The sequence below is a fragment of the Hemiscyllium ocellatum genome, chromosome 6 (assembly GCF_020745735.1).
Source record: "Hemiscyllium ocellatum isolate sHemOce1 chromosome 6, sHemOce1.pat.X.cur, whole genome shotgun sequence".
Classification (NCBI taxonomy): Eukaryota; Metazoa; Chordata; class Chondrichthyes; order Orectolobiformes; family Hemiscylliidae; genus Hemiscyllium; species Hemiscyllium ocellatum.
This window is the reverse complement of record NC_083406.1, coordinates 52742212-52769191: the sequence shown is the minus strand read 5'-3', so window position 1 is coordinate 52769191 and position 26980 is coordinate 52742212. Positions and strand designations below refer to the sequence as shown.

Here is a 26980-nt window from a genome sequence, read left to right as displayed (position 1 = left end):
AAGCTGAACAGCATTTCCAAATTATTGGAAATGCTGAGATTATGGATATGCATGCAAACTATATAGCCCCTTAAGAAAGATCACAGTTGGGTAAATGTCCACGTACAAAGGGTGTATTACAAAGGTGGAAGAGGGTATGGTCCCTTTATAGCCTTTTCTGAGCTGACAGATTGTGATAGCACGTGTGTCCATGACTAGCTGACAGGTGCAGAGAGTGATGAGAATTGATAATGTATAGCAATCAGTTTGGAGTCGTATTTTAATGTTAAGGCAACTGGATTTGAATTTAACTGATTAAATTATTCCCAGGATACCAAAAACCAATTGATTTGAATCTTATTGTAAGGACAACATCAGATTTATGAGAGAGTATGAGTCTTGGGGATGTAAAAAGAGAGGGCATTTCAAAAATTACTCAGAACTAACTGACTATCGAACCAGAGAGCATATGTCATCTGAAAAGGGCTCTGAAAGCGCACAAAAAAAATCTCTCAAGGCATCATCCAATAAAGGTACCACGAAATTTTCTATAAAGTCACTGACAATAAAAAGTAAGAAAGAAATGCAGAGTGAAGACAGCAGATTTAGAAGACTGGAAGGAAGACAGTGAAAGAGACAGTATGGACATTAGAGATTAAGTTAATTTAATGTTTAGTAATTGTGTTATTGGACCACCATTTTAACAGAGTTAGGGTAAGATGGTGATTAGTTAAGAAAAAGAGGGCTCAGGTTTGTTAATGGTTTTGTTTAATTTTCACTGTTATTGTTAGGAAAATAAGTTTTTTCTGTAAACTGTGGAAATCGAGGGTTTCTTTCATTTACTTACTTTTAACAGATGAGGAGGCGGAATGGGACTCTTTGGCGACACCCTTTTGGCGCCGATCATTTGGCCCCACCGTTTTGGCTCTAAACTGTTTTGGCGCCGAGCTGTTTTAGCGCCAATTCAAAATTTAAAAAAGTGTTGTAGAGCCCATAAGAAATTCGTTTTTATTGCATTGTAAGAAATCTAATTATTTTTTATTCATTATTTTTAACCTATTCATTATAAAAATGAATTTCTACATTTTGCTACATTTGGCAGTAGATGACTATTAACAATTATTAAATGAGAAAATGATTACAAAATGAGATTTGAATCTACAGCGGGTCATTACAACTTTGACTACCAACTCTTGCTAGTTGAGAAACTTACATTGGGCCATTAGTCATCCTCTCTTCTTTAACCAAACAAGATTTTTTTAAAATTCTGAATTGGCACCAAAACAGCTTAGCGGCAAAGTAACGACTGCCAAAACGGCAGGGTCAAACGATCAGTGCCAAAAGGGAGGCACCAAAACATACCCGACCCTGACGAGGCAAGCTTTTCTGGGTGGTTTAATTTAATTAATGGAGGAATTCGACCTCTGCATTGTAACAGGTGCAATAAAACAAAGAGGAAAATTCCAAATACAGTCAGCATTTTGAAGTCTGCTCTCAAGAACTGTTCTTAAATATATTTTACTTTCCTTGGTTCTTATTTACACTTACTTATAATATATGGTACGTTGCAGCCAGATGAGAGTTTTAAGAGCCACATTCAAGTTTTGTGCATGTGTGTTTGCCAACTAGTGGTTATAACTGGACACTTGGAAAATGTCAATGTAATAATTCCTCAAGGTCTGTCAAACATCTACAAGGCACAGGTCAGGAGTATGATGGCACATTGTCTCTTTTCATGGATCAGTGCTGCTTCAACACACTCAAAGTGTAACATCAACCAGGACAGAGCAGTGTACTTGATTGTCACCGCATCCACTGCTTTGAACATTTGTTTTTTCACCATTGGTGGGAGCTGTGTACTACCTACTAGATACACTGCACCAGTTCACCAAAGCTCCACAAACAATATCTTCCAATCCTGTCACCTCTGCCATCTAGAAGAATAAGGCCATTAGCTACATGGGAACAACACCACCTGCAATGTCCCTTTCAAGTCACAAATCACCCTGACTTGGAAATATATTGCCTTTCCTTCACGGTCACAGAAACAACTTCCTGACAGCACTGTGGGTGGCCCTATGCTTTAAGGATGGCAGTTTTTAAGAAGGCAGCTCACAGCCATGTTCTCTACAGCAGTTAGGAATGGGCAATAAATTGCCCTTCAATATCAAAACCATAGGAATGAATAAAAATAACCTGAAAGCAGAGTCAACATGGTTTTGTGAAAGGGAAGTTATGTTTGACTAATTTCATAGAAATTTGCAGTACAGAAGGAGGCCATTCAACCCATCAGTCTGTACCGGCTTCCAAAAGTGCTGCCTAGCTAGTCCCATTCTCCAGTCCTAACTCCATAGCCCTTCAAATTAATCACTCTCAAATATATACACAGCTCTCTTTAGAAACCATCTATGGATCCCTCCATTACAAATCTTAATACTTCTCTGAGATTTATAACAAAACTTTGAGGAAGTAGTATGCAGTGTGGATAAAGGAGAATCTGTATACCCATGTATACTTGGCTTCCATAATCTGTTTGATAAAATGCCACATCGAAAGTTACTACAAAAAATAAAGAGCTCACAGTGTAAGGAATAACACATCACGGATAATTGAGTTACAGGAAGCAGAGAGTAGGGATAAGTTGATTATTTTTGGGTTGGCAGCTGCAACCAGTGAAGTGTTAGAGGGATCAATGCTGCGGCATTGAATATTTAGGACCTACAGAAATGACTTCGATGAAGGTATGGTTGCTCAATTTGCCAATAACACAAAATAGGTAGGAAAGTAAATTGAGTTGATATGGAGAATCTAAAAAGCAATCACTGGCATTTCAAATAATTGGATAAAACATTGACAGTTGGAGTATAACATGAGAAAATATGAATTTGCCCACTTCAGCAGAAAGAAAATTAGTATTGAATTGAGTTGAATTTTTTTGTCACATGCACTGAGGCACAGTGAAAATAGACAATAGCCAATAGGTGCAGGAGTAGGCCATTCTGCCCTTCGAGCCTGCACCACCATTCATTATGATCATGGCTGATCATCCTCAGTCAGTATTCTGTTCCTGCCTTATCTCCATAACCCTTGATTCCACTATCCTTGAGAGCTCTATCCAACTCTTTCTTAAATGAATCCAGAGACTGGGCCTCCACTGCCTTCTGGAGCAGAGCATTCCACACACCCACCACTCTCTGGGTGAAGAAGTTTCTTCTCATCTCTGTCCTAAATGGTCTACCCCTTATTTTTAAGCTGTGTCCTCTGGTTCAGGACTCACCCATCAGCGGAAAGACGTTTCCTGCCTCCAGAGTGTCCAATCCTTTAATAATCTTATTCATCTCAATCAGATCCCCTCTCAGTCTTCTAAACTCAAGGGTATACAAACCCAGTCTCTCCAATCTTTCAACATAAGTTAGTCCTGCCATTCCAGGAATTGACCTCGTGAACCTACGCTGCACTCCCTCAATAGCCAGAATGTTTTTCCTCAAATTTGGAGACCAGAACTACACATAATATTCCAGGTGCGGTCTCACCAGGGCCCTATACAGCTGCAGAAGAACTTCTTTGCTTCTATACTCAATCCCTCTTGTTATGAAGGCCAGCATGCTATTAGCTTTCTTCACTACCTGCTGTACCTGCATGCTTGCCTTCATTGATTGGTGTACAAGAACACCCAGATCTCTTTGCCTAACTTGACTCCATTTAGGTAGCAGTCTCCTTCCTGTTCTTGCCACCAAAGTGGAGAACCATAAATTTAGCCACATTAAACTGCATCTGACATGCATCTGTCCACTCACCTAACCTGTCCAGGTCACCCTGTAATCTCCTAACATCCTCCTCATGTTTCACCCTGCCACCCAGCTTTGTATCATCAGCAAATTTGCTAATGATAGTATTAATACCATCTTCTATATCATTAATATATATTGTAAAAAGCTGCGGTCCCAGCACTGATCCCTATGGTACCCCATTGGTCACCACCTGCCATTCCAAAAGGGAGCCGTTTATCACTACTCTTTGTTTCCTGTCAGCCAACCAATTTTCAATCCAAGTCAGTACTTTGCCCCCAATGCCATGCGCCCTAGTTTTGCTCACTAACCTCCTATGTGGGACTTTATCAAAGGCTTTCTGAAATTCCAGGTACACTACATCCAATGAATCTCCCTTGTCCATCTTCAGAGTTACATCCTCAAAAAATTCCAGAAGATTATCAAGCATGATTTCCCCTTCATAAATCCATGCTGACTCTGTTACAGCTATCCAGATGTGTCAGAATTTCATCCTTTATAATTGACTCCAGCATCTTTCCCACCACTGAGGTCAGACTAACTGGTCTATAATTTCCTGCTTTCTCCCTTGTTCCTTTCTTAAAAAGTGGTACAACATTAGCCACCCTCCAATCCGCAGGAACTGATCCTGAATCTATCGAACTCTGGAAAATAATCACCAACACAGCCACGATTTCTCGAGCCACCTCCTTCAGTACCCTGGGATGTAGACCACCAGGCCCAGGGGACTTATCAGCCTTCAGACCTAACAATCTCTCCAGCGCCATTCCTGGCAAATATAAATTCCCTTCAGTTCAGGTCCTTCAGCCACTGTTACCTCTGAGAGATTGCTTGTGTCTTGCGAGCAATATAGGCAGATAACATTGTTAAATAGCATAGATAAGTAAATAATAGGTAAATAGCAGCAAAACAAAAACACAGGTGCAGGTGAATGCTGAGAGTTTGTGAGTCCATTCAGTATTCTAACAACAGTAAGGTACGAACTGTTTCGAAACTGGCAGGTGCGTGTGTTCAGGTGTCTGTACCTTCTCCCCGATAGTAGAGGTTGGATAAAAGCATTGCCAGGGTGAGAAGGATCTTTGAGAATGCTGGCAGCCTTTCCTTGCCAGCGGGCCTGGTAGATGGATTCTGTAGATGGGAGGTTGGCCTTTGTGATTGTCCAGGCCGAGTTCACCACTCTTTGTAACTGTCTCCGATCCTGAATGGTACAGTTGCCATACCAGGTAGTGATACATCCAGACAGAATGCTCTCAATGGTGCACCTACAAAAGTTGGCGAGGGTACTTGCCATCATGCCAAATTTTCTCAGCTGCCTGAGGAAGAAGAGACATTGTTGGGCCTTTGTAACCAGTGCGTCCACATGAAGAGTCCAAGAAAGCTTGTTGTGGATGACCACTACCAGGAGCTTGACACTCTCCACCTCTGTGCTGTTAATGTATAGGGTAGCATGAATAATATCCACATAAAGACAATAATGAGTTCCTTGATTTTGCTGGCATTGAGAGCTAGGTTTTTCTCAGTGCGCCATTTTTCTAGGTCTTCCATCTCCCATCTGTAGTCTGTTTCATCGTCATCTGAGATTCGACCGACTATGTGGTGTCATCAGCAAACTTGTAAATGGTATTAGTCTGATATTTGGCAACACAGTCATGGATAGACAGTGACTACAGTAGGGGGCTGAGTACACATTCTTAGGGGCCTCCAGTGTTGAGTGTTAGCGAGGATGAAATATTGTCCCCAGTCTTCACTGATTGTGGCTTATGAGTCAGGAAACTGAGGATCCAGTTGCAGAGAGTGGGGCTTAGTTTAAGATCACTAAGTTTAGTAATCAATCTCGCTGGGATAATAGTGTTGAAGGCTGAAATGTAGTCAATAAGTAGAATTCTTGCATAACTGTTCTTGGTGTCAAGATGTTCTAGGGAGGAGTGAAGGGCAAGTAATATGGCATCTGATGTGGATCTGTGGTCCGATGGGCAAATTGGAGTGGGTCAGGAGTCGTGGGGAAGCTGGAGTTCATTAATGCCATGACCAGCCTTTCAAAGCACTTCATGACCACCACAGTTACAGCCACTGAGCGGTAGTCATTGAGACTTGGTGCATGAGCCTTCTTAGGCACGGGGATTATGTTGGCCCTCTTGAAACAGGTAGGGACAGTGGCCTGCTGAAGGGAGAGGTTGAAGATGTCAGAGAAGACCCTTGCCAGTTGATCTGCGCATGCTCTGAGTGCATGGCCTGGTACTCCATCTGGTCCCATCGTTTTCCTTGGATTCATGTGAAGGAAAACTGATCTGACCTCTGATGCAGTGACTGTTGAGATAGGTTTGTCAGGACTTGTCAGAATAGGTGTTAACTCTTTGCTGATATTCTGTTTAAAGTGAGCATAGAAGGCGTTGAGACGATCTGGGAGGAATGTATCATCGTCTGCTATTTTGCAATGTCTCTTTTTAGAACCTGTGATGTCATTCAGTCCTTGCCATCGTTGCCGGGTATCTGTCTAGGTCTCTCCTTTGGATCGGTGTTGGTCCTTGGCTGTCTTAATGGCCCTGCGAAGGTCATACTTGGATTTCTTACATTTGAATGGGTTTCCTGACCTGAAGGCCTCAGACCTGGTTTTTAGCAGGTTCTGTATGTCCTGATTCATCCATGGTTTCCTGTTGTGTAACACCCGATTGACTTCCTCGGTATACAGTCCTCCATACACTTGCTGATAAAGTCTGTGATGGTGGTAGCATACTCATCCAAGGAACCTGTGGACTGTTTGAACATGGCCCAGTCAGCCATTTCCAGACAGCTCTGGAGTTGATCCTCTGCCTCCTCTGTCCAGCACTGAACCTATCTCCGCGAAGGGGTCTCCAGCTTGAGCTTTTGCCTGTAAGCTGGGAGAAGAAAAATGGCATTGTGGTCGGAGTTCCCGAAATGAGGGTGGGGGATGGAGTACTAGGCATCTTTCACAATGGTGTGGCAGTGGTCTAAAATGTTCGGGCCCCAAGTGGGGCAGGTAATGATCTGGTGTTACTTAGGCAACACCTTCCTTAGATTGGCTTGATTGAAGTCGCCAGTTAAAATAAATGGCCTCAGGGTGCTCCATCTCCAGGGTGTTACTAGTGGAATATAGCCCATTCAGAGCTTTCTCAACCTTTGCTTGTGGCAGTATGTACACAGCAGTTAGTATAGCAGTGGTAAATTCCCATGGAAGACAGAAAGGCCAGCATTTAATGGTGAGGAATTCAAGTTTTGGGGAGCAGTGGCTGCCCAGGGTTTCAATATCCATGCACCACAAGTTGTTGATTAAAAAGCAAGCCCCTCCACCCTTTGTCTTACCTGAGGTCCATACAATGGATAGAAAAACCATCAGCCTGAAGTGCGCAGTTGGGAACAAATGGTTTGAGCCAGGTTTCTGTGAAGCAGAATGCACAGCAGTCCTGCAGTTCACATTGGAAGCTGAGCCATGATCTGAGTTCATCCATCTTGTTCTCCAGAGATTATACGTTTGCTAGGAGTAAGCTAGGAAGAGGTGTCTTGAAACCCCTGGTCACAGTCTTACTAGCAGGCAAGCACATTTACCCCGCTTCTTTGCAGGTTCCTGTAGTATAACATTTAAATGTAGAAAGGTTTCAAAGCTGCAGGATAGAATCATTTAAGGGACATGGTACATGAATCACAAAACTTGCACAAGGACAGGAACTGATCATGAAGACAAATAGAGTGGTGTCATTTATTTCAAGGGGAATGGAAATCAAAGTAGGAAAACTTTGCTAAAGTTGTGTGGGACAATGGTGAGACCACAGTTGGAGTAATGTATGGACCAAATAGTTTGGTCTCTTTTTGTAAGGAAATATGTTTTAGCATAAGAAGCAGATCAGAGGATGTTCAGTCAACTGATTCCTAGGATAATGGGCTTATCTACTAAAAGAAGACTAGGTAGTTGAGCATGCATGCACTGAAGTTTTAGGAGAATGACATGGTCTTACTAAATCATACAAGATCCAGATGGAAATTGAGATTGTTACACCTCACTAGGATGTTATGCTGGGACTCAAGCCCGGCTATCCTTGAGTTATCATAATGTAGTTAAATAGTTAAAAGTTTTGGAGAAGTATACAGAATTTCCCAATTTATCTGTGTTTTAGATCCAGATACCTGGAAGTATGAACCAGGTATTGTACTAAATGAGAAAAATATATTAGTTACGAATATTTAGATTCTAGCCAAAGATAATCAAGTTTCAGCCAGTGACATATAACTCTACCAGTTAAAACTCAAACCATTTTATAAAACTTCCCCACTCATACAGACAGACATAGACAAACAGGAAAATGGGTGGCTTTTTGGGTGGAAAGAAAGATGGGCAATGCTATTCAATGGCCCTTGTCCATAATGATTCTTTTGCCTTATAAAGACCTCTTTAGTGCTGCTTCTTCAGGTGCTTTTGCTTGCAGGAGCCACAGGACAACTAATTCACATGTGTAACATCTCTGACTTATTGGTTTAAGATACAGCTTACAGAAACTGCTCAGGACAAAGGTGCTTTTCACTCCTGGGAAAGAAGAACTGGTCCTTTCTTATGAAAAGTGTGATGGCTTCTTCCTCAAACATTGATATGTATAAGCTTGTTAGCTGCCTGCAGGCCAATTGCATAGTTGTTGACAGACAGAAAGCATTTGTTATCAATAAGCAGTCACAACTCCATAGATCAATCAGCTATTTCGTGCCAGTCAAGTTTTCCTCCATATGCACCAACTGAGTCTAGCTTATCTGAAACCAGACTTTCCCAACTCGGCCTCCCCCATACCCCATTACTTGAACAAATAATACTGTACACAGCACTTGCAAAGTGTAGCAATGCTTTTCACAATTCGTGGTTTCTAAAGGATTTATTTTCCAACTTGATTAACAATCAAAGAAACACCAAAATAATGATACAATCTTTACAATGAAATGGTTGTGGTAGAGACAAGAACTAGAAGACAATTTAAAAATTGATAGTCTCCACTTAAGACACAGAGTCGTAGAGACATACAGTAAACAGACCTTTCTGTCCCAACCAGTACATGACCAACCATAACCCCAACTAAACTAGTCTGTGCTTTGTCCATATCACTCTGAACATTTCTTATGCATGTGGCTCGGTGGCTCAGTGGTTAGTGTTACTGCTCCGCAGCGCCCGGGATATTGTTTGCCCATTCTCCCCATGTTTGTGCACGTTTTCTCCAGGTGCTCCGGATTCCCCCCATAGTCCAAGATGTGCAGGTCATGCTAAATTGCCCGTAATGTCCAGGAATGCGTAGGCTAGATGAGTTAGCCATGGGAATGCAGGGTTACAGGGATGAGGAGGGTTTAGGTGGGACACATTTTAGGGGATTTTTGTGAACTTTTTGGACCAAGTGGCCTGTTTCCACACTGTAAGGGTAGGGAATTCTGTGGCAAATTGTCTAAATGTCTTTTAAACGTAGTAACTGCACCCGCATCCACCACTTCATCTGGAAGTTCATAAAACAAATGAATCACTCTCTGTAAAAACAAAATTTCTCCTCATGTCGTCTTAAAACATTTCTCACCTTAAAACACATAGATTAGCAGTCTTTTTTCCTCTGAGGTCATTTGATTGTGGAATACTCTTTTCTCAGTAATAATGAAGAAAGGATCATCAAATATTTTTCCGGCTGATTGAGATGGATGCTTCATTAATAAAGGAGTACAAGAGGTAGACAGGAAAGTAGGTATGAGGCCACACCGGATCAACCATGATCTTATTAAATGGGGAGCAGATTCAAGGTGCTGAACAGCCTATAGCTGCTCTTTATTTGTATGCATGTATATATGTGTGTTTGAATGTCCCTGAGTTACGTTTTGAGTAACATTATCTTTTTCAATTGTCGTTTCAAGACTGATATTAGATTAGATTACTTACAGTATGGAAACAGGCCCTTCGGCCCAACAAGTCCACACCGACCCGCCGAAGCGCAACCCACCCATACCCCTACATTTTACCCCTTACCTAACACTACGGGCAATTTAGCATGGCCAATTCACCTGACCCGCACATCTTTTGTGACTGTGGGAGGAAACCGGAGCACCCGGAGGAAACCCACGCAGACACGGGGAGAATGTGCAAACTCCACACAGTCAGTCGCCTGAGGTGGGAATTGAACCCAGGTCCCTGGCGCTGTGAGGCAGCAGTGCTAACCACTGTGCCACCGTGCCGCCCTAACCACTGTGCCACCGTGCCGCCCTTGATGCCCTTGTTAAAATATATATTTACCCCAAAATTATTGTTACTGAGAGCACACAAGTGGTGTTTTCAAGATGTGCACCTCAACTACTGTCAGCACATTTTGGAAGTTGTGGGTGACCTGCCCTGAATTTTTAATTCAAACGGTCAGTAACTTCGCAACAGATAATGATTTTCTGATGCACATTGACAAAGTTCGGTATCGCTGGTATATATTCAGAAATCTGCATCTCAGCCATACAGAAAGCCACCTCCAAAAAGAAAGCCATTAAATATGAATGGGTTACTGTTGCTAAATATTCTAGAATGATAGAGGTATAATTTTTAACATAGTGTGGGATATAGTAGAGGTCACAGATTTACTATCATATCTTTTGAACTATCATCATTGCAAATTTCTGTCACGATATATTTCTTTTTAGGATTTTGTTCAATATTGTCTTTACTTTTTGTGTGCACAGCAATATGATGCCTCCATCACTGATCTGAAACAGCCAATGCTAGTCAGCTGGTTAAAAACTAAAAATCGTTCCATGGATGTGGCCCCACGTCTAGTTCATCTCATTCCAGAGTTTTGCTACCTTACAGGTAACAAACAAAAGATTTCTAACCAAATAATCACGTACTGAGCAAATACTTATTAAAGTTAATCATGAATCTGAATCGAATTAACTTTATTACCATGTACTCAGATCATCAGTACAGTGAAAACTTTACAAGTCACCACTTATGGTGCCAGCTTAGGTACAAAGGTTCCAAGGTATAGATTCGTCAGTACAACTGCTTATGAAAAAAGCATTAGAACATAGAACATAGAAAAATACAGTGCAGTACAGGCCCTTCGGCCCTCGATGTTGCACCGATCCAAGCCCACCTAACCTACACTAGCCCACTTTCCTCCATATGACTATCCAATGCCCGTTTAAAAGCCCATAAAGAGGGAGAGTCCACCACTGTTACTGGCAGAGCATTCCATGAACTCACGACTCGCTGAGTAAAGAATCTACCCCTAACATCAGTCCTATACCTACCACCCCTTAATTTAAAGCTATGCCCCCTCATAATATCTGACTCCATACGTGGAAAAAGGTTCTCATGGTCAACCCTATCTAAACCCCTAATCATCTTGTACACCTCTACCAAGTCACCCCTAAACCTTCTTTTCTCCAATGAAAACAGCCCCAAGTGCCTCAGCCTTTCCTCATACAATCTTCCTACTATACCAGGCAACATCCTGGTAAACCTCCTTTGCACCCGTTCCAGTGCCTCCACATCCTTCCTATAGTACGGCAACTAAAACTGCACACAATACTCCAGATGCAGCCGCACCAGAGTCTTATACAACTGCAACATGACCTCAGGACTCCGGAACTCAATTCCTCTACCAATAAAAGCCAGTACGCCATATGCCTTCTTCACTACACTATTTACCTGGGTGGCAACTTTCAGAGATCTGTGTACATGGACACCAAGATCCCTCTGCTCATCCGCACTACCAAGTATCCGACCATTAGCCCAGAACTCCATCTTCTTGTTACTCTTACCAAAGTGAATCACTTCACACTTAGCTACATTGAACTCCATTTGCCACCGTTCTGCCCAGCTCTGCAGCTTATCTATATCCCGCTGTAACCTGCCACATCCTTCCTCACTGTCAACAACTCCACCAACTTTTGTATCATCCGCAAACTTGCTTACCCAACCTTCTAGCCCCTCCTCCAGGTCATTTATAAAAATGACAAACAGCAATGGTCCCAAAACAGATCCTTGCGGAACACCGCTGGTAACTGCACTCCAAGATGAACCTTTACCATCAACTACTACCCTCTGTCTTCTTCCAGCCAGCCAATTCCTAATCCAAACCTCCAACTTACCCTCAATGCCATACCTCCGTATTTTTTGCCGTAGCCTACCATGGGGAACCTTATCAAATGCCTTACTAAAATCCATATACACCACATCTACCGCTTTACCCTCGTCCACCTCCTTAGTCACCTTCTCAAAGAATTCAATAAGGTTTGTGAGGCATGACCTGCCCTTCACAAAACCATGCTGACTATCCTTGATCACATTATTCCTATCCAGATGTTCATAAATCCTATCCCTTACAATTCTCTCTAAGACTTTGCCCACAACAGAGGTAAGACTCACCAGCCTATAGTTACTCGGGTTATCCCTACTCCTCTTCTTGAACAAGGGAACCACATTTGCTATCCTCCAGTCTCCTGGCACTATTCCTGTAGACAACGAGGACATAAAAATCAAGGCCAATGGCTCTGCAGTCTCCTCCCTTGCTTCCCAGAGAATCCTAGGATAAATGCCATCAGGCCCAGGGGACTTATCTATATTCACCTTTTCCAGAATTTCCAACACCTCTTCCCTACATATCTCAAAGCCATCCATTCTAATTAATATTCAATATTAATGACTCAATATTCACATCAGCAACAATGTCCTGTTCCTGAGTGAATACTGACGAAAAGTATTCATTCAGTGTCTCCCCAATTTCTTCAGCCTCCACATGCAACTTCCCACTACTATCCTTGACTGGACCTATTCCTACCCTAGTCATTCTTTTATTCCCTAATCCTACCAACCAAGGACTTTTCATGTCCCCTCCTTGCTGCTCTTAGCTCTCTCCTTAGATCCTTCCTGGCTACCTTATAACTCTCAATCTCAATTGAACTTCACGCCTCATCTTTACATAGGCCGCCCTCTTCCCTTTAACAAGGGATTCCAATTCCTTATTAAACCACGGCTCCCTCACATGACCCTTTCCTCCCTGCCTACCAGTCAATATCTGGAAAGTTAAAGTCCCCCATAACAACCACCCTATTATTTTCACTCTTCTCCTGAATCATCGTCGCAATCCTTTCTTCTATGTCTCTAGGACTATTAGGAGGCCTGTAGAAAACTCCTAACAGGGTGACCTCACCTTTCCTATTTCTAAGCTCAGCCCAAACTACCTCAGATGGTGAGTCTTCATCCATTGTCCTTTCCACTGCTGTAATACTATCTTTGACAAGCAATGCCACACCTCCCCCTCTTTTATTCCCACCTCTGACCCTACTAAAACATTTAAACCCTGGAACCTGCAACAACCAATCCTGTCCCTGTTCTACCCATGTCTCCGTAATAGCCACAACATTGAACTCCCAGGTACCAACCCACGCTGCAAGTTCACCTACCTTATTTCGTATACTTCTCGCATTGAAGTATACACACTTCAAGCCACCTTCCTGTTTATAGGCACCCTCCTTCGAGTTTGATGCCATGTTCCTAACCTTCACTCCAGGTCCTGCACCCTAAAGCTACAGTCTAGGTTCCCATGCCCCTGCAGAGTTAGTCCTCTCCTGCGCGCCTTTGTTGGAAAACAACTTACCCAGGTAAGCTTGCGCTACACCAGCTTCTGGGTTCGCTCCACGCTTTTTCAAATTTAAACCGTTAAACAAACGTCACCGAGCCTTCAAGCAGCCACTGCCAAACAGCCCTTACCTGCTCTGCTGAGAGAGTGAAAATAAAGAAATAAGAAATCCAGCATTGCAGATTGTAGAAATAAATTAGTAAAAAGAGAAAAAGCTCAGAGCAACCATCCTTCCAACCGAGTCCACCTTTGCAGCTCACCTCCACTCAGCACCAGATCCTGACTCCAGTCCACGCCAGATTTCATCCCAGGGCTTTTGAGGCTGGGAGACTGCTCTGGAATCAGATCAAGACTGAAGTCCACATTGAGGCCATGCTTGAGGTCACCTTGCCAGGGAGGCCACCACACCAAGATGGGAGACCTGTTGGTTGTCCAGTTTTAACCTGAATTGCCTACCCTTGGGTTGGCCAACTGTTAATTTTCATAATCAGAAGGCAGGCAAAATGAATCTTCTTTCTTACTGTATTGTATAGGCACCAGAAATTTAAGTTTACTTTGAAGTGTAGCTGATTTTGCAACTTATTTATGGTGCGCTTTTAACCCAATAAGATGTCTTGTAGCACTTTGAAGGAAAATGATAAAACAAAATAGGGCTCCTATCATATAAGTAAGCCTCAGGTACAAAATAAGATCGTGGCCAAAGAGGGTGGTTAAAATCCATTGGGTTCAGTGTGGTTCTCAGAAACAATCATAGGTTGCTTACCACTTGATGTTGAGCATATTTACCATGTCTGATGTTTTCAGAATAACTTACCATGAAGTGAAATTCAAAGTAGGATTTATTTTCCTTGCAAAAATAAGCATTTTGATTTATTTTGCGGTAATGTGTTATCCACAGGGCTAAGCAACCAGGCTCGCTCTGATTTTCGTATAATGAAGGATTTGGCTGCAGAAACGCAACTGTCTCCTCAAAAAAGACAAAAGAGATTGCATGAACTAATTGATAATATTCAGAGGTAAACAGATCATTTGTAGGACAAATTTTTAATTCTATTTTTAAATGTAAATTTTGAAAAACAGCAGCCAGGTAGTATTTTGTGATTAGTTTGTTACTTTGTATGCTAATATGGAAAAGGGTGAGTTATGTTAGTTCTAGGAATTGAACACTCCCATTTTAGGAACTGGACACTTACAGCGCGGGGTTAACCCAGTTTATTATTATGTATAACTTTTTCTAATTATCCACAGTAACATAGTCTCAAACTTGCAGGAGAATCTTCGAAATGCTTGATTTGATATTTACTTAGTCCAGAAGCAACTTCAAGATGTTTTGCCTACAATTTTGGCACAGTAACCTAATAATGATTTTACTATAATTTTTACCAGTTAGGAAGGAATGACCAGTTTTCACGTGGTGATTCTCAAGTGGGCCATTGACTTGAAAGTCAAACCTGTTTCTCTCTTCACAGATTACTGAGATTACTACATCTGAGGTCCTACTTTTTACTACATTCTCAATATTCTTCCAAAGTTTTGTCTGTTTTCAGTTGCATCTTCTTTCCTCTTAGCTGGTCTCACAATTTCACCTGTCATCCATGGTTCCCTAATCTTGCCATTTCTGTCCCTCATTTTCATATGAACATATCTCTCCTGAACTCTAATCAACCTCTCTTTAAAAGCCTCCCACATATCGAATGTGGATTTCCCTTCAAGCAGATGCTCCCAATCGACATTGCTCAGCTCCTGCTGTGTTTTGGTATAGTTGTCCTTCCCCCAATTTAGCTCTCTTCCTTTAGGACCACTCTTATCTTTGTCCATATGTATTGTAAAACGTATGGAATTGTGGTCACTATTCCCAAAGTAATCCCTCACTGAAACTTCAACCACCTGGCCGGGCTCACTTCCGCACACAAGGTCTAGTGTAGCCCGTTCCCGAGTTAGACTATTTGCACACTACTCTAGGAAATCCTTCTGGATGCTCCTTACAAATTCAGCTCCATTCAGACCTCCAACACTAACTGAATCCCAGTCAAAGCTGGGAAAATTAAAATTTCCTATCATTACCACCCTCTTACATCTTTCTATGATCTCTCTATATATTTGTACTTCTATCTCACATTCACTGTTGGTAGGCCTGTGGTACAATCCCAACATTGTTACTGTACCCTTCCTATTTCTGACCTCTGCCCATATTGCCTCACTATTCGAGTCTGCTATAGTGCCCTCCTTCAGCACAGCTGTGATATCCTCTCTGACCAGTAATGCAACTCCTCCATCCCTTTTACCTCCCATTCTATCCTGCATGAAGCATCAATATCCTGGGATATTTAGTTGCCAATCATGCCCTTCCCTCAACAAAGTCTCAGTAATAGCAATAACAGCATACTCCCAGGTACTAATCCAAGCCCTAAATTCATTTGCCTTATCTACTAAACCTCTTGCATTAAAACAAATGCACCTCAAACCACCAGTTCACCTTCTGATTCCTGCCTCCTCTTCTCCTTAGTCACACTGACTTCATTATCTAGTTCCTTACAGGCTTTAGTTACTACGTCCTTATTGTCCACTAACCTCCTCACTTGGTTCCCATCCCCCTGCCACATTAGTTTAAACCCTCCCCAAAAACATTTGCAAAAGCTCCCCCAAGGACATTGGTTCCAGTCTGGCCCAGGTGTAGACCATCCAATTTGTAATAGTCCCAACTCCCCCAGAACTAGTCCCAATGTCCCAAAAATCTAAACCCCCTCCCTCATGCACCATCTCTCAAGCCATGCATTCAAACTGAATATTCAAACATTCCTACACTGACTAGCACGTGGCACTGGTCGCAATCCTGAGATTACTAAATCTGAGGTCCTACTTTTTAACTTGGTTCCTAACTCCCTAAATTCTTTGTGGAGGACCTCATCCTGCTTTTAATCTATATCATTGATACCTACAAGCAGTATAACAACTGGCTGTTCTCCTTCCCCCTTGAGAATTTTCTGCAGTCACTCCGAGAACTCATTTATATAAATGACATAAAGCAGTGAACCTAGCATCGATCCTTGTGGCACACCGCTGGTCACAGGCCTCCAGTCTGAAAAGCAACCTTTAACCATCACCTATGGTCTCCTACCTTTGAACCAGTTCTATATCCAAATAGCTAGTTCTCCCTGTATTCCATATGATCTAACTTTGCTAATCAGTCTACCATGTGGAGCCTTGTCGAACATCTTACTGAAGTACACGTCACATCCACCTCTCTGCCTTCATGAATCTTCTTAGTTACTTCTCCAACAAGCTCCATCAAGTTAGTGAGACATGATTACCCATGTTGACTATCTCTAATCAGTCCTTGCCTTTCTAAATACATTTAATTCTTGTCCCTCAGGGTCTCTTCAACAACTTGCCCACCACTGATGTCAGGCTCAATGGTCAATGGTTTCCTGGCTTTTCCTTACCAACTTTAGACAGAATAGTGAAGGAGTTTGGTATGCTTGCCTTTATTGGTCAGTGTTTTGAATATATTGAGATCATGTTGCAGTTGTACAGGACATTGGTTAGGCAACTTTTGGAATGCTACATTCAATTCTGGTCTCCCTGCTATAGAAAGAATGTTATGAAACTTGAAAGGGATCAGAAAAGATTTACAACGGTGTTCCCAAGGTTAGAGGGTTTCAGCTATCAGGTGAGGCTGAATAGCCTGAGGCTAATTTCTGATGGGTGGCCTTACAGAAGTTTATAAAATCACGAGGGGTAGAGATACAGTGAATAGCCAGGATCTTTTCACCAAGCTAGCAGGGTCTAAAATGAGAGGTCATAGGTTTAAGGTGAGAAGAGAAAGATTTAACAGTGACCTAAAGGGCAACTTTTTCAAGTGGAGGGTGTTGTGAATATGGAATGAGCTGGGCACAATTACAACATTAAAAAGCATCTGGATGGGTATATGAATAGGAAGAGTTTAGAGGGATATGGGCTTAATGCTGGCAAATGGAAGGAGATTAATTTAGGATATCTGGTCAGCATTCTCATTCTGAAGTGAGGAATTACGATGGCTAAAAGGGGTCATGAGATATCTTTAGTGAACAGGGTTATGGCAAATCCCAAAGCCTTTTATTCATATTTAAGGAGCATGAGGGTAATAAGGAAAAGGGTTGGCCCAATCCAGGACAAAGGAGGAAAGTTATGCATGGAGTCAGAGAAAATGGGTGAGATTTTTAATGGGTACTTTGCATTGGTATTTACTCAGGAGAAAGACATGACAGATGTCTCCACAACCACCTGATGAAGGAACAGTGCTCTGAAAGCTAGTGCTTCCAGTTAAACCTGTTGGACTTGGTGTTGTGTGATTTTTAACTTTCGTCATGACAGATGGTGAGGTTAGGGATAGATGTTTGATTACTCCAGGTCAAGCATAAGGAGGGAGGAAATGTTGTGTATTCAAAAAGGAATTAAGGTGGACAGGTCCCCAGGTCTGGATGGGCTCTATTCCAGGTTTACTGAGGGAAGCAAGAGAGGAAATATATAACAGATACCTTTGCAGCATTGTTGAAAATGGGGAAAATCCCAGAGGACTGGAGAATTGCTAATGTTGTCCCCTTGTTTAAGAAGGGTAGGAAGGTTAATCCAGGTGTTTACAGACCAGTGAGCCTGATGTCAGTACTAGGGAAGCTACTGGAGAAGATACTAAGGGATAAGATATATACTCATTTGTAAGAAAATGGGCTTATCAGTGATAGGCAGCATGGTTTTGTGCAGGAATGGCCATATCTTACAAACCTGGTAGAATTCTTTGTAAGGTGATGAAATTGATTGATGAGGGAAGGGCTGTAGATGTTATATACATGGACTTTAGTAAGGCGTTTGATAAGGTTCCCCATGGTAGGCTGATGAAGAAGGTGAAGTCGCATGGGTCCAGAGTGTTCTAGCTAGATGTATAGAGAACTGGTTGGGCAACAGGAGACAGAGTAGTATGGAATGAAGCTTCTCAAAATGGAGACTTGTGACTAGTGATGTCCCACAGGGAACCGTGCTGGGACCACTGTTGTTTATGATATGTACAAATGATTTGGAGGAAGGTGTAAGTTACCTCATTAGCAAGTTTGCAGATGACACTAAGATTGCTGGAGTAGCAGATAGTGAAGGGGACTATCAGAGAATACAGCAGAATATAGAAAGGTTGCTGAGTTGGGCACAGAAATGGCATACGGAGTTCAATCTGGACAAATGCAAGGAAATGCATTTTGGAAAGTGCAATTCCGGAGTGAGTTATACAGTAAATGGAAAAGTCCTGGGGAAAATAGATGTGCAGTGAGATCTGGGTGTTTAGGTCCATTGTTCCCTGAAGGTGGCAACGCAGATCAGTGGAGTGGTAAAGAAGATATACGGCATACTTTCCTTCATGGATAGGGTATTGAGTACAAGAAATGGCAGGTCATATTACAGTTGTATAAGACTTTAGTTTGACCACATTTGGAATACTGCGTTCTTGGCACCACATTACAAAAAAGGATGTGGATACTTTGGAGAATGTGCAGAGGAGGTTCATCAGAATGTTGCCTGGTAGGGCGGCTGCTAGCTATGAGGAGAGGTTGAGTAGATTAGGACTATTTTCATTGGAAAGAAGGCAGTTGAGGGGGAACCTGATTAAGGCCTTCAAAATTATGAGAAGTGAAGACAGAATGGATAGCAAGAAGCTTGTTTCCCAATGTGGAGGACTCAATTACTAGGGGTCACAATTTCAAAGTGGGGGGGACACTTTTAGGGGAGATATACATGGAAAGCTCTTCACGCAGAAAGTGGTGTGTACATGGAATGCATTGCCAGTGGAGGTGGTAGACTCAGGAATGATAGTGTCATTTAAGATGTATCTAGACAGATAGATGAATGGGCAGGGAGTAAAGGGTTACAGATCCTTAGAAAATAGACGGCAGATTTAGATAGAGGATCTGGAACAGCGCAGGCTTGGAGGGCCGAAGAGCCTGTTCCTGCGTTGTATTGTTCTTTGTTCTTTGAGTTGGATGTGAACATAGGAGGTAGTGTTAGTAAATTTGCAGATGACACCAAAATTTGTGGGTAGTGGACAGCAAAGAAGGGATACTTTTCAGAGGGTCATTGTGGATTTGCTGGGCCGAAGGGCTGGTTTCCACACTGTAGTGACTCTATGATTTCAGGATACTGTACAGGATGTGGATAGGATGAATAGCTTATTGAGATTGTTATCAGATGGTAAATCGAGGGCTTTCTTCATCCTGCATCTTTAAACCTCACTTCTGTATGACATTGTGCATATCCTAACACATTCCTTTCTGTGGGGGACTAAGGTTTCTTTATGTCCTAAAAGTCGAATATTCAGTCAGTTTAAGAATGTGAAGTAGTCAAAGATGCTGTGTTGCTGCAGAATGAAGGCATCATGGCAACTCCCAAGAATCTGATGCAAAACTGCTGATCTTGTGATTGCACACTATCTGCACATTGATGGAAGGTAAATCCTGTTGGATGTCATACTGTCTTGCAATATACTTGCAACCAATGGCAACATGTATCCATGGGAAGTCAATTACAGATGTATCGAACTTAGCTCCTTCCATAACACAATCTAGAGTAACCGTGGTACCAATCTTCCTTGTGTTGCTTGTATATGATTATCTCCACACTTTACCAATTCTCCGCAGAAAGGAATGTGTTAGGATATGCCCAACGTCATACAGAAGTGAGGATTAACGATGTAGGATGAAGAAAGCCCTCATAATTTACCATCTGACAATGGATGAACTTTCAGCGAATCTGTTACCCCGACACTGGCATTTCCTCTGAGGCCATGAGCATCATGACATAGTTCGTCAACGATATTTTTGAGGACTTCACTTCGGAGGCTTCCCTCCTAGCCCTTTACAAATAGCACTGCACCCATCAGCATCTGGGAGATACAGACCCCCACATGCCTGCTGCTGTCTGGGGAACTAGTCAAGAATACCACAACTGAGGGAACAAAGGCAGTGACCCTCTTCAAGTGAAATACCTCATTTTACTGAAAAAAAGACAAAGGGAACCAAGAAAGCATATTTTGCATAGGCATGGTAATTTAAAATAATACCCTGAATGGCAACACATGAAACAATTCTTATTTTCTTCCTTATGCATTAACAATTCTGCCAGAAATCAACAAATGTTGATTATCTTCTTCCAGGTTTCCTATGATAATGGATTAATTTGTTTGACCAGTGGAGTAAAATAGATGCAAATCAGGAGGCGGATTTATAATCTACATGCTTTTACTTTTCTGATAAGAAAATCAGGCGGAAGACAAAATAGTGTTGCTTCACTAGCACCCATTTGGAATCTTAGAAATTATACAGTAGCGCCTCGACTTACGAACTTAATCCATTCCGGGACCCAGTTCGTGAACTGAAAAGTTCGTGAACTGAATCAATTTTCCCATTGTTCGGATATTTCTGGAGTCTTTTCTCTTTTTTGTCTCTTGGAGGTTGGTGATGCCACAAGAAAACGATCCAGAGAAACTTGTTTTTTTCTTTGTTGCAGAATTTTCCGAAAATGAGACATGACATTGTCATTTAAAAATGTTCACTGCGCTGTTGGTTACAGTTTTGTTAGGGTGATGCCTCTCAACAAAAGCCTGCACTTCACTCCATTTGCTACAAATGTCTTTGATTTGAACACTTGATACATCTTCCCTCTCTTCTTCCTTCTCTCCAGAATGTTCCTGCTGCATAACCTTCACCTGCTCCTGTTGCAATTCAACAAGATCTTCTGTGCTAAGTTCTTGTCTGTGGTTCTCCACCAGCTCCGCCACATCATCCTCATCAACCTCCAAGCCCATATTTTGGCCCAGGGTTACAATCTCGTTCACTACATTTACTGATGTCTCCTCCTCAAAACCCTCGAAGTCTCTCTCAGGTACACAATCTGGCCAAAGTTTCCTCCAAGCTGACTGCAATGTACGGAAAGAGACCTCGCTCCATGCCTTATCAATAAGGCTTATGCAGTGGAAGATATTGAAGTGGTCCTTCCAGTACTGAACAAGGGTCAAATCTGTGTCATTGGTGACCTGGAAACACCTGGCGAATAGAGCCTTTGTATATTTTTTTTGAAATTTGCAATGGCATTCTGGTCCATGGGTTGGATGAGAGGAGTGGTGTTAGGAGGAAAAATCTTTACTTTTATGAAGTCGTATTCAATGTCCAAGTCTTCTTCCAAATTTGGAGGACGGGTAGGAGCATTGACCATTACTAGAAGACACTTAAGTGGCAAATTATTTGTTTCAAGATATTCCTTGACAGCTGGTGCAAAGCCTTCCGTCAGCCATTCCATAAAAATCATTCGCATGACCCAAGCCTTGCTATTCGCCCTCCACATTACCGGGAGTTTAGTCTTCAACGCATTATTGCATTTAAAAATGAGAGGATTTTCAGAGTGGTAGACTAATAGAGGCTTAATCTTGCAATCCCCACTTGCATTCGCGCACAATAAAAGCATTAATCTGTCCTTCATTGGTTTGTGTCCCGGTAGTGCCTTCTCCTCGGGTTATGTTGGTCCTTTTGGGCATTTTTTTCCAGAAAAGTCCAGTTTCATCACAGTTAAAAATTGATGTGAGATATAACCTTCATCTTCGACAAACTTATTGAATTCCTTCACAAAGTCCTCTGCTGCCTTTTTGTCCGAACTAGCCGCTTCTCCATGCCTTATTACGCTATGGATTCCAGTTCGTCGACGAAATTTATCAAACCAGCTTCTGCTGGATTTAAATTCTACAATGCTAGCAGGACTTGTACTCGACAGTGCCGCCAACAAATCACGGTGTATGTGTAGAGCCTTCTCGCAGATTATAGTCTCGTTAACACTATCTCCAGCAAGCTCTTTTTGATTTATCCAAACTAATAATAATTTTTCAACCTTGTCTAACAATTTAGGCCTTTGCTTTGTTAAAATAGTCACTCCTTAAGCCATGTCAGCTGCCTTTAGTGCCTCTTTGCTCTTTAGAATAGTACAGATAGTCAATTTCGCCATGTCGTACTGCATAGTGAGATCAGATACGTGAGCACCATTCTCATGTTTAGCTATTATTTCCAGTTCGCTTATACAGTAATACGTTTAGGCTTCTTAACACCACTAACACTACCATTTTTCACTTTCGTGGGAGCCATAGTGAGGGCTAATTTAATGCAAAAAAAATGCGTAAAAATGCTTGGACATTAGAGGTTCACAGTGCACGTGCCAAAGACAAACTGAATAAGATCACGTGGGGCCCGAGTTCAAAGCGCGTGTAGATAAGCAGAACATGACAATGAAACCACGGGCTTTTTGTGTTCATACCTTCGTTCGTAATTTGAATTTCGTACGTACTTTGAAGCAAAATTTTACTTACAATCCTGTTCGTAAACTGATTTGTTCATGAACGAGGTCATTCGTATGTCGAGGTGCCACTGTATATTGTATACACAGAAGATGGCCAAAAGATCAATTTATACCAGTGTTGACTCTTTGAAAGTGCAATCCAATGTGTCCCACTTGTCCATCCTTCCACTATGACCAATAACAACAGACCAGATTTTTCCAACGACAGTCAGTTTGGAACAAAAGCAGGCAAGTACAAAAGAGATGGCCATCAGCTCATTCTGTCAGAGGTCCTGCCCGAGTTTCCACCCTTTCCAATCTTCACAAGGATGGAGGACAGTACGGCACATAAAACTCCTCTGTGCCAATTAAACTCATCATAAGCTCGTTAAAAGTTCATCTCTGGCAACTTTGCAAATTTTCCTGGAACCGTCAGAGTTTAGTAACCTGTCAATTTCAGAGGTCACAAAGGGATGAATCATGGAGGTATTTGAAAAATCAAATATAAAAGCTTTTCAGAGTTTATCCCTTTTGTGGGCGGCACGGTGGCACAGTGGTTAGCACTGCTGCCTCACAGCGCCTGTAGACCCGGGTTCAATTCCCGACTCAGGCGACTGACTGTGTGGAGTTTGCATGTTCTCCCCGTGTCTGCGTGGGTTTCCTCCGGGTGCTCCGGTTTCCTCCCACAGTCACAAAGATGTGCGGGTCAGGTGAATTGGCCATGCTAAATTGCCCATAGTGTTAGGTAAGGGGTAATGTAGGGGTATGGGTGGGTTGCACTTCGGCAGGTCGGTGTGGACTTGTTGGGCCGAAGGGCCTGTTTCCACACTGTAAGTCTAATCTAAGTTAAATTTGTAGCAGTATATCATAAAGCAGGACAAAACACAGAGTTAGGAGCTCAGCCATTTCAGGGGATTCTCACCCTTTTACGATCCATGAGAGGACATCAGAGCAGTCGGTAAGGAGGCTTGGACTCCATCACAGCAGCAGGAAAGTTGAAGCTGGAAGTAGATGTCATACTTAAGAAGTTCAGGTCATTAGAGCTGAGGAACAGTAGCTCACACAGGAAAGAAAGAGCATGTGACATTAGAAGGCCAGAGGAGAAGGACAAAGGGCATGAACAAAGAGGAGACCCAAATTGATTTCAGGGACAAAGAGCTATGAATAACTGAGAACTAGTGGTGAAGGCTGTTGCAACACTCTAGGAAGATGATCATAGATGTCTGTACCTTTGCCAGCTGTGAGCCTCTGCTTTCTCTCACAGACAATTGCACACTGGTACATCATCTAGATGACAAATGTTGCCTTGACTCAGGATAAGGTGGTCTCTACCTCCAGGAAAAGGATATTCTTGCTATTCCTCACTCATGACAGGCCTGTGGCACCCCGTGCCAACTCAGGTTCCTGTGGTGTATCACAAATATCCTTCCTGAAGACAGCCAGTAATTTCTGTCATGGCTGCCTTGGGTGTCTGAAAACTTCCTCCATTCCTGTTTCAATAAGCTGTAATTGGATAGGACATGCAACTCCGATCAATTATGGGTTTATATTTGGGAAAATATGAACATATGTTCTGCTGGAGTTACATTGCAGAAATAAAAACAAGCTGATTTCTATTTCCCATCTGCAAGGCTTAAATCCTCCTACTGTGTCTCTTTACTGGCAGACATACAATAAAAGCATAACATTTTGACAATGCATTTTTACAGAAATAAAGTAATACGGACTGAGTTGGAAGGTTGGGGATTACACCTTGATGAACAGATCTCATTGGTAGGCCGTGTCCTTCCTCCTGAGAAAATTCATATGTTTGATCATTCAGTAAGTATTCATCTTGTGTTAACATCATGAAGTTTTTAGAAGCAAAATCTTTTTAAGTTGTGCATTTAAACTAGAACTTCAGTGGGCTATTCAATTTATATAAAATGTAATATTGCATGTAACAATCATGTTTTACTTTGAAAGTCTGTTGACCTGTACTTTGTCTAAACCACAGCTTTAATACCATGTTTTCATTTTACATCAAAGCATTAAGACAAGAGAGTTGAAATTACCATTTGAGATGTTATCTGATGATTGCTTTTGATATCCAGTTTAAATTCCTTTCTGCAGTATTACAATCAGTATTGCTACAATGTTGGCTGTGATTGAGCGACCATGAGTCCAAAACTGGCATTTTAAATTGATCCACAGCTGGACACATTGGGGCCGACAGAAAATTGGCCAAATTAAACAGTAGCCAGCAGCTCTTGGCTGCAGAGAACAGTGGAAACCGAAGTCAAAGAGCTTGTGTATTGGAGAAGTGTCGAGCAAACTTTCTGATGCCATGACTGCCTGAGGATGTGCACTTTACATCTCCCCGCATTGCAATATTTGGGAAATCCTAACATGGTGTTTTCTTTTCCTTTATTCTTTCATGGGATGAGGGTGTGCTGGCTCAGCAGCATTTATTGCCTATCCCTATTTGCACAGAAGACAATTAGGAGTCAACCACATTGCTGTGGTTCTGGAGTTGCATGTAGGCCAGACCAGGTTAGGATGGCTGTTTCCTTCCTTACAGACATTAGTGAACCAGATGGGTTTTTCTTGACAGTGATGATGGATTCATGATCATCATTAGACACTTAATTCCAGATTTTAAAAAAAATTGAATTCAAATTCCACCACCTGCTGTGACAGGATTCGAACCCAGATCCCGCAAAACATTATCTGAGTCTCTGGGATTAGCAGTCCAGCAGTAATAGCACTGGGAATAAGAATATTTTGTTAATAAAATCCAAATGAATTGCAAACTGAATTCTGTGTTCCCTTAGTTTAGATCAGAGTGGTGCTGGAAAAGCACAGCAGCTCAGGCAGCATCCAAGGAGCAGGAAAATCGACGTTTCGGCCAAAAGCCCTTCATCAGGAATAGAGGCAGGAAGCCTCCAGGGTGGAGAGAAGGTGGGGCTGGGGAGGAGGTAGCAAAGAGTACAATAGGTGAATGGGGGGTGGGGATGAAGGAGGTTGGTCAGAGAGAAGGGTGGGGAAGGTAGCAAAGAGTACAGTGGGTGAATGGGGGTGGGGATGGAGGTGACAGGTGTGAGGGAGGTTGGAGCGGATAGGTGGGAAGGGAGATTGGCAGGTCATGAGGACAGTGCCGGGCTGGAAGGTTGGAACTGAGGTAAGGTGGGGGGAAGGGAAAATGAGGAAACTGGTGAAATTCACGTTGATGCCCTGGGGTTCAAGTGTTCTGAGGCGGAAGATGAGGCATTCTTCCTCAAGGCGTCGGGTGGTGAGGGAGCAGCGGTAGAGGAGGCCCAGGACCTGTATGTTCTCGGCTGAGTGGGAGAGGGAATTGAAATGTTACGCCACGGGGTGGTGGGGTTGATTGGTGCGGATGTCCCGGAGATGTTCCCTGAAGCACTCTGCGAGGTGGCGTCCAGTCTCCCCAGTGTAGAGGAGACTGCATCGGGAGCAATGGATACAATAAATGACATTGGTGGATGTGCAAATGAAATTTTGATGGATGCGGAAGGCTCCTTTGGGGCCTTGGATGGTGGTGATGGTGGGCACAGGTTTTGCAATTTCTGCGGTGGCAGAGAAGGGTGCCAGGACAGGAGGGTGGTTTGTTGGGGGGCGTGGACATGACTAGGTAGTCACGGACGGAACGGTCTTTGCGGAAAGGAGTGGGGAGGGAAATGTATCTCTGGTGGTGGGGTCTGTTTAGAGATGGATGATATGGTTAATGCAAAGGTTGGTAGGGTGGTAAGTCAGGACTAGGGGGGTTCTGTCCTTGTTACGGTTGGAGGAGTGGGGTTTGAGGGCGGAGTTGCGGGATGTGGATGAGATGTGTTGGAGGGCATCTTAAACCACATGAGAAGGAAAATTGTAATCTCTAAAGAAAGAGGCCATCTGGTGTGTTCTGTGGTGGAACTGGTCCTCCTGGGAGCAAATACAGTGGAGGCGAAGGAATTGGGAATACGGGATGACATTTTTACAGGAGGTAAAGTGGGAAGAGTTGTAATCTAGGTAGCTGTGGGAGTCGGTGGGTTTGTAAAAAAAAATGTCAGTGTCAAGTCAGTTGCCATTAATGGAGGTGGAGAGGTCCAGGAAGGGGAGGGAGGTTTCAGAGATGGACCAGATGAATTTAAGGTCGGGGTGGAATGTGTTGGTGAAGTTGAACTGCTCAACTTCCTCGCGGGAGCATGAGGTGGCGCCAATGCAGTCATCAATGTAGCGGAGGAAGAGGTGGGGAGTGGTGCCGGTGTCACTACGGAACATGGACTGTTCTACCTAGCAGAC

The 26980-nt window shown here is 42.7% G+C and overlaps 1 protein-coding gene across 1 annotated transcript in view; it reads left to right on the top strand.

Annotated features, from left to right (window-relative positions):
* Positions 1-26980, top strand: part of LOC132816696 (piwi-like protein 4) — a 156518-nt gene that overhangs the window by 50454 nt on the left and 79084 nt on the right. The window contains exons 7-9 of the mRNA XM_060826577.1: positions 10461-10587; positions 14262-14379; positions 24409-24520. Coding sequence (XP_060682560.1) covers positions 10461-10587; positions 14262-14379; positions 24409-24520 — 357 coding nt within the window. The remainder of the gene's footprint in view (positions 1-10460; positions 10588-14261; positions 14380-24408; positions 24521-26980) is intronic.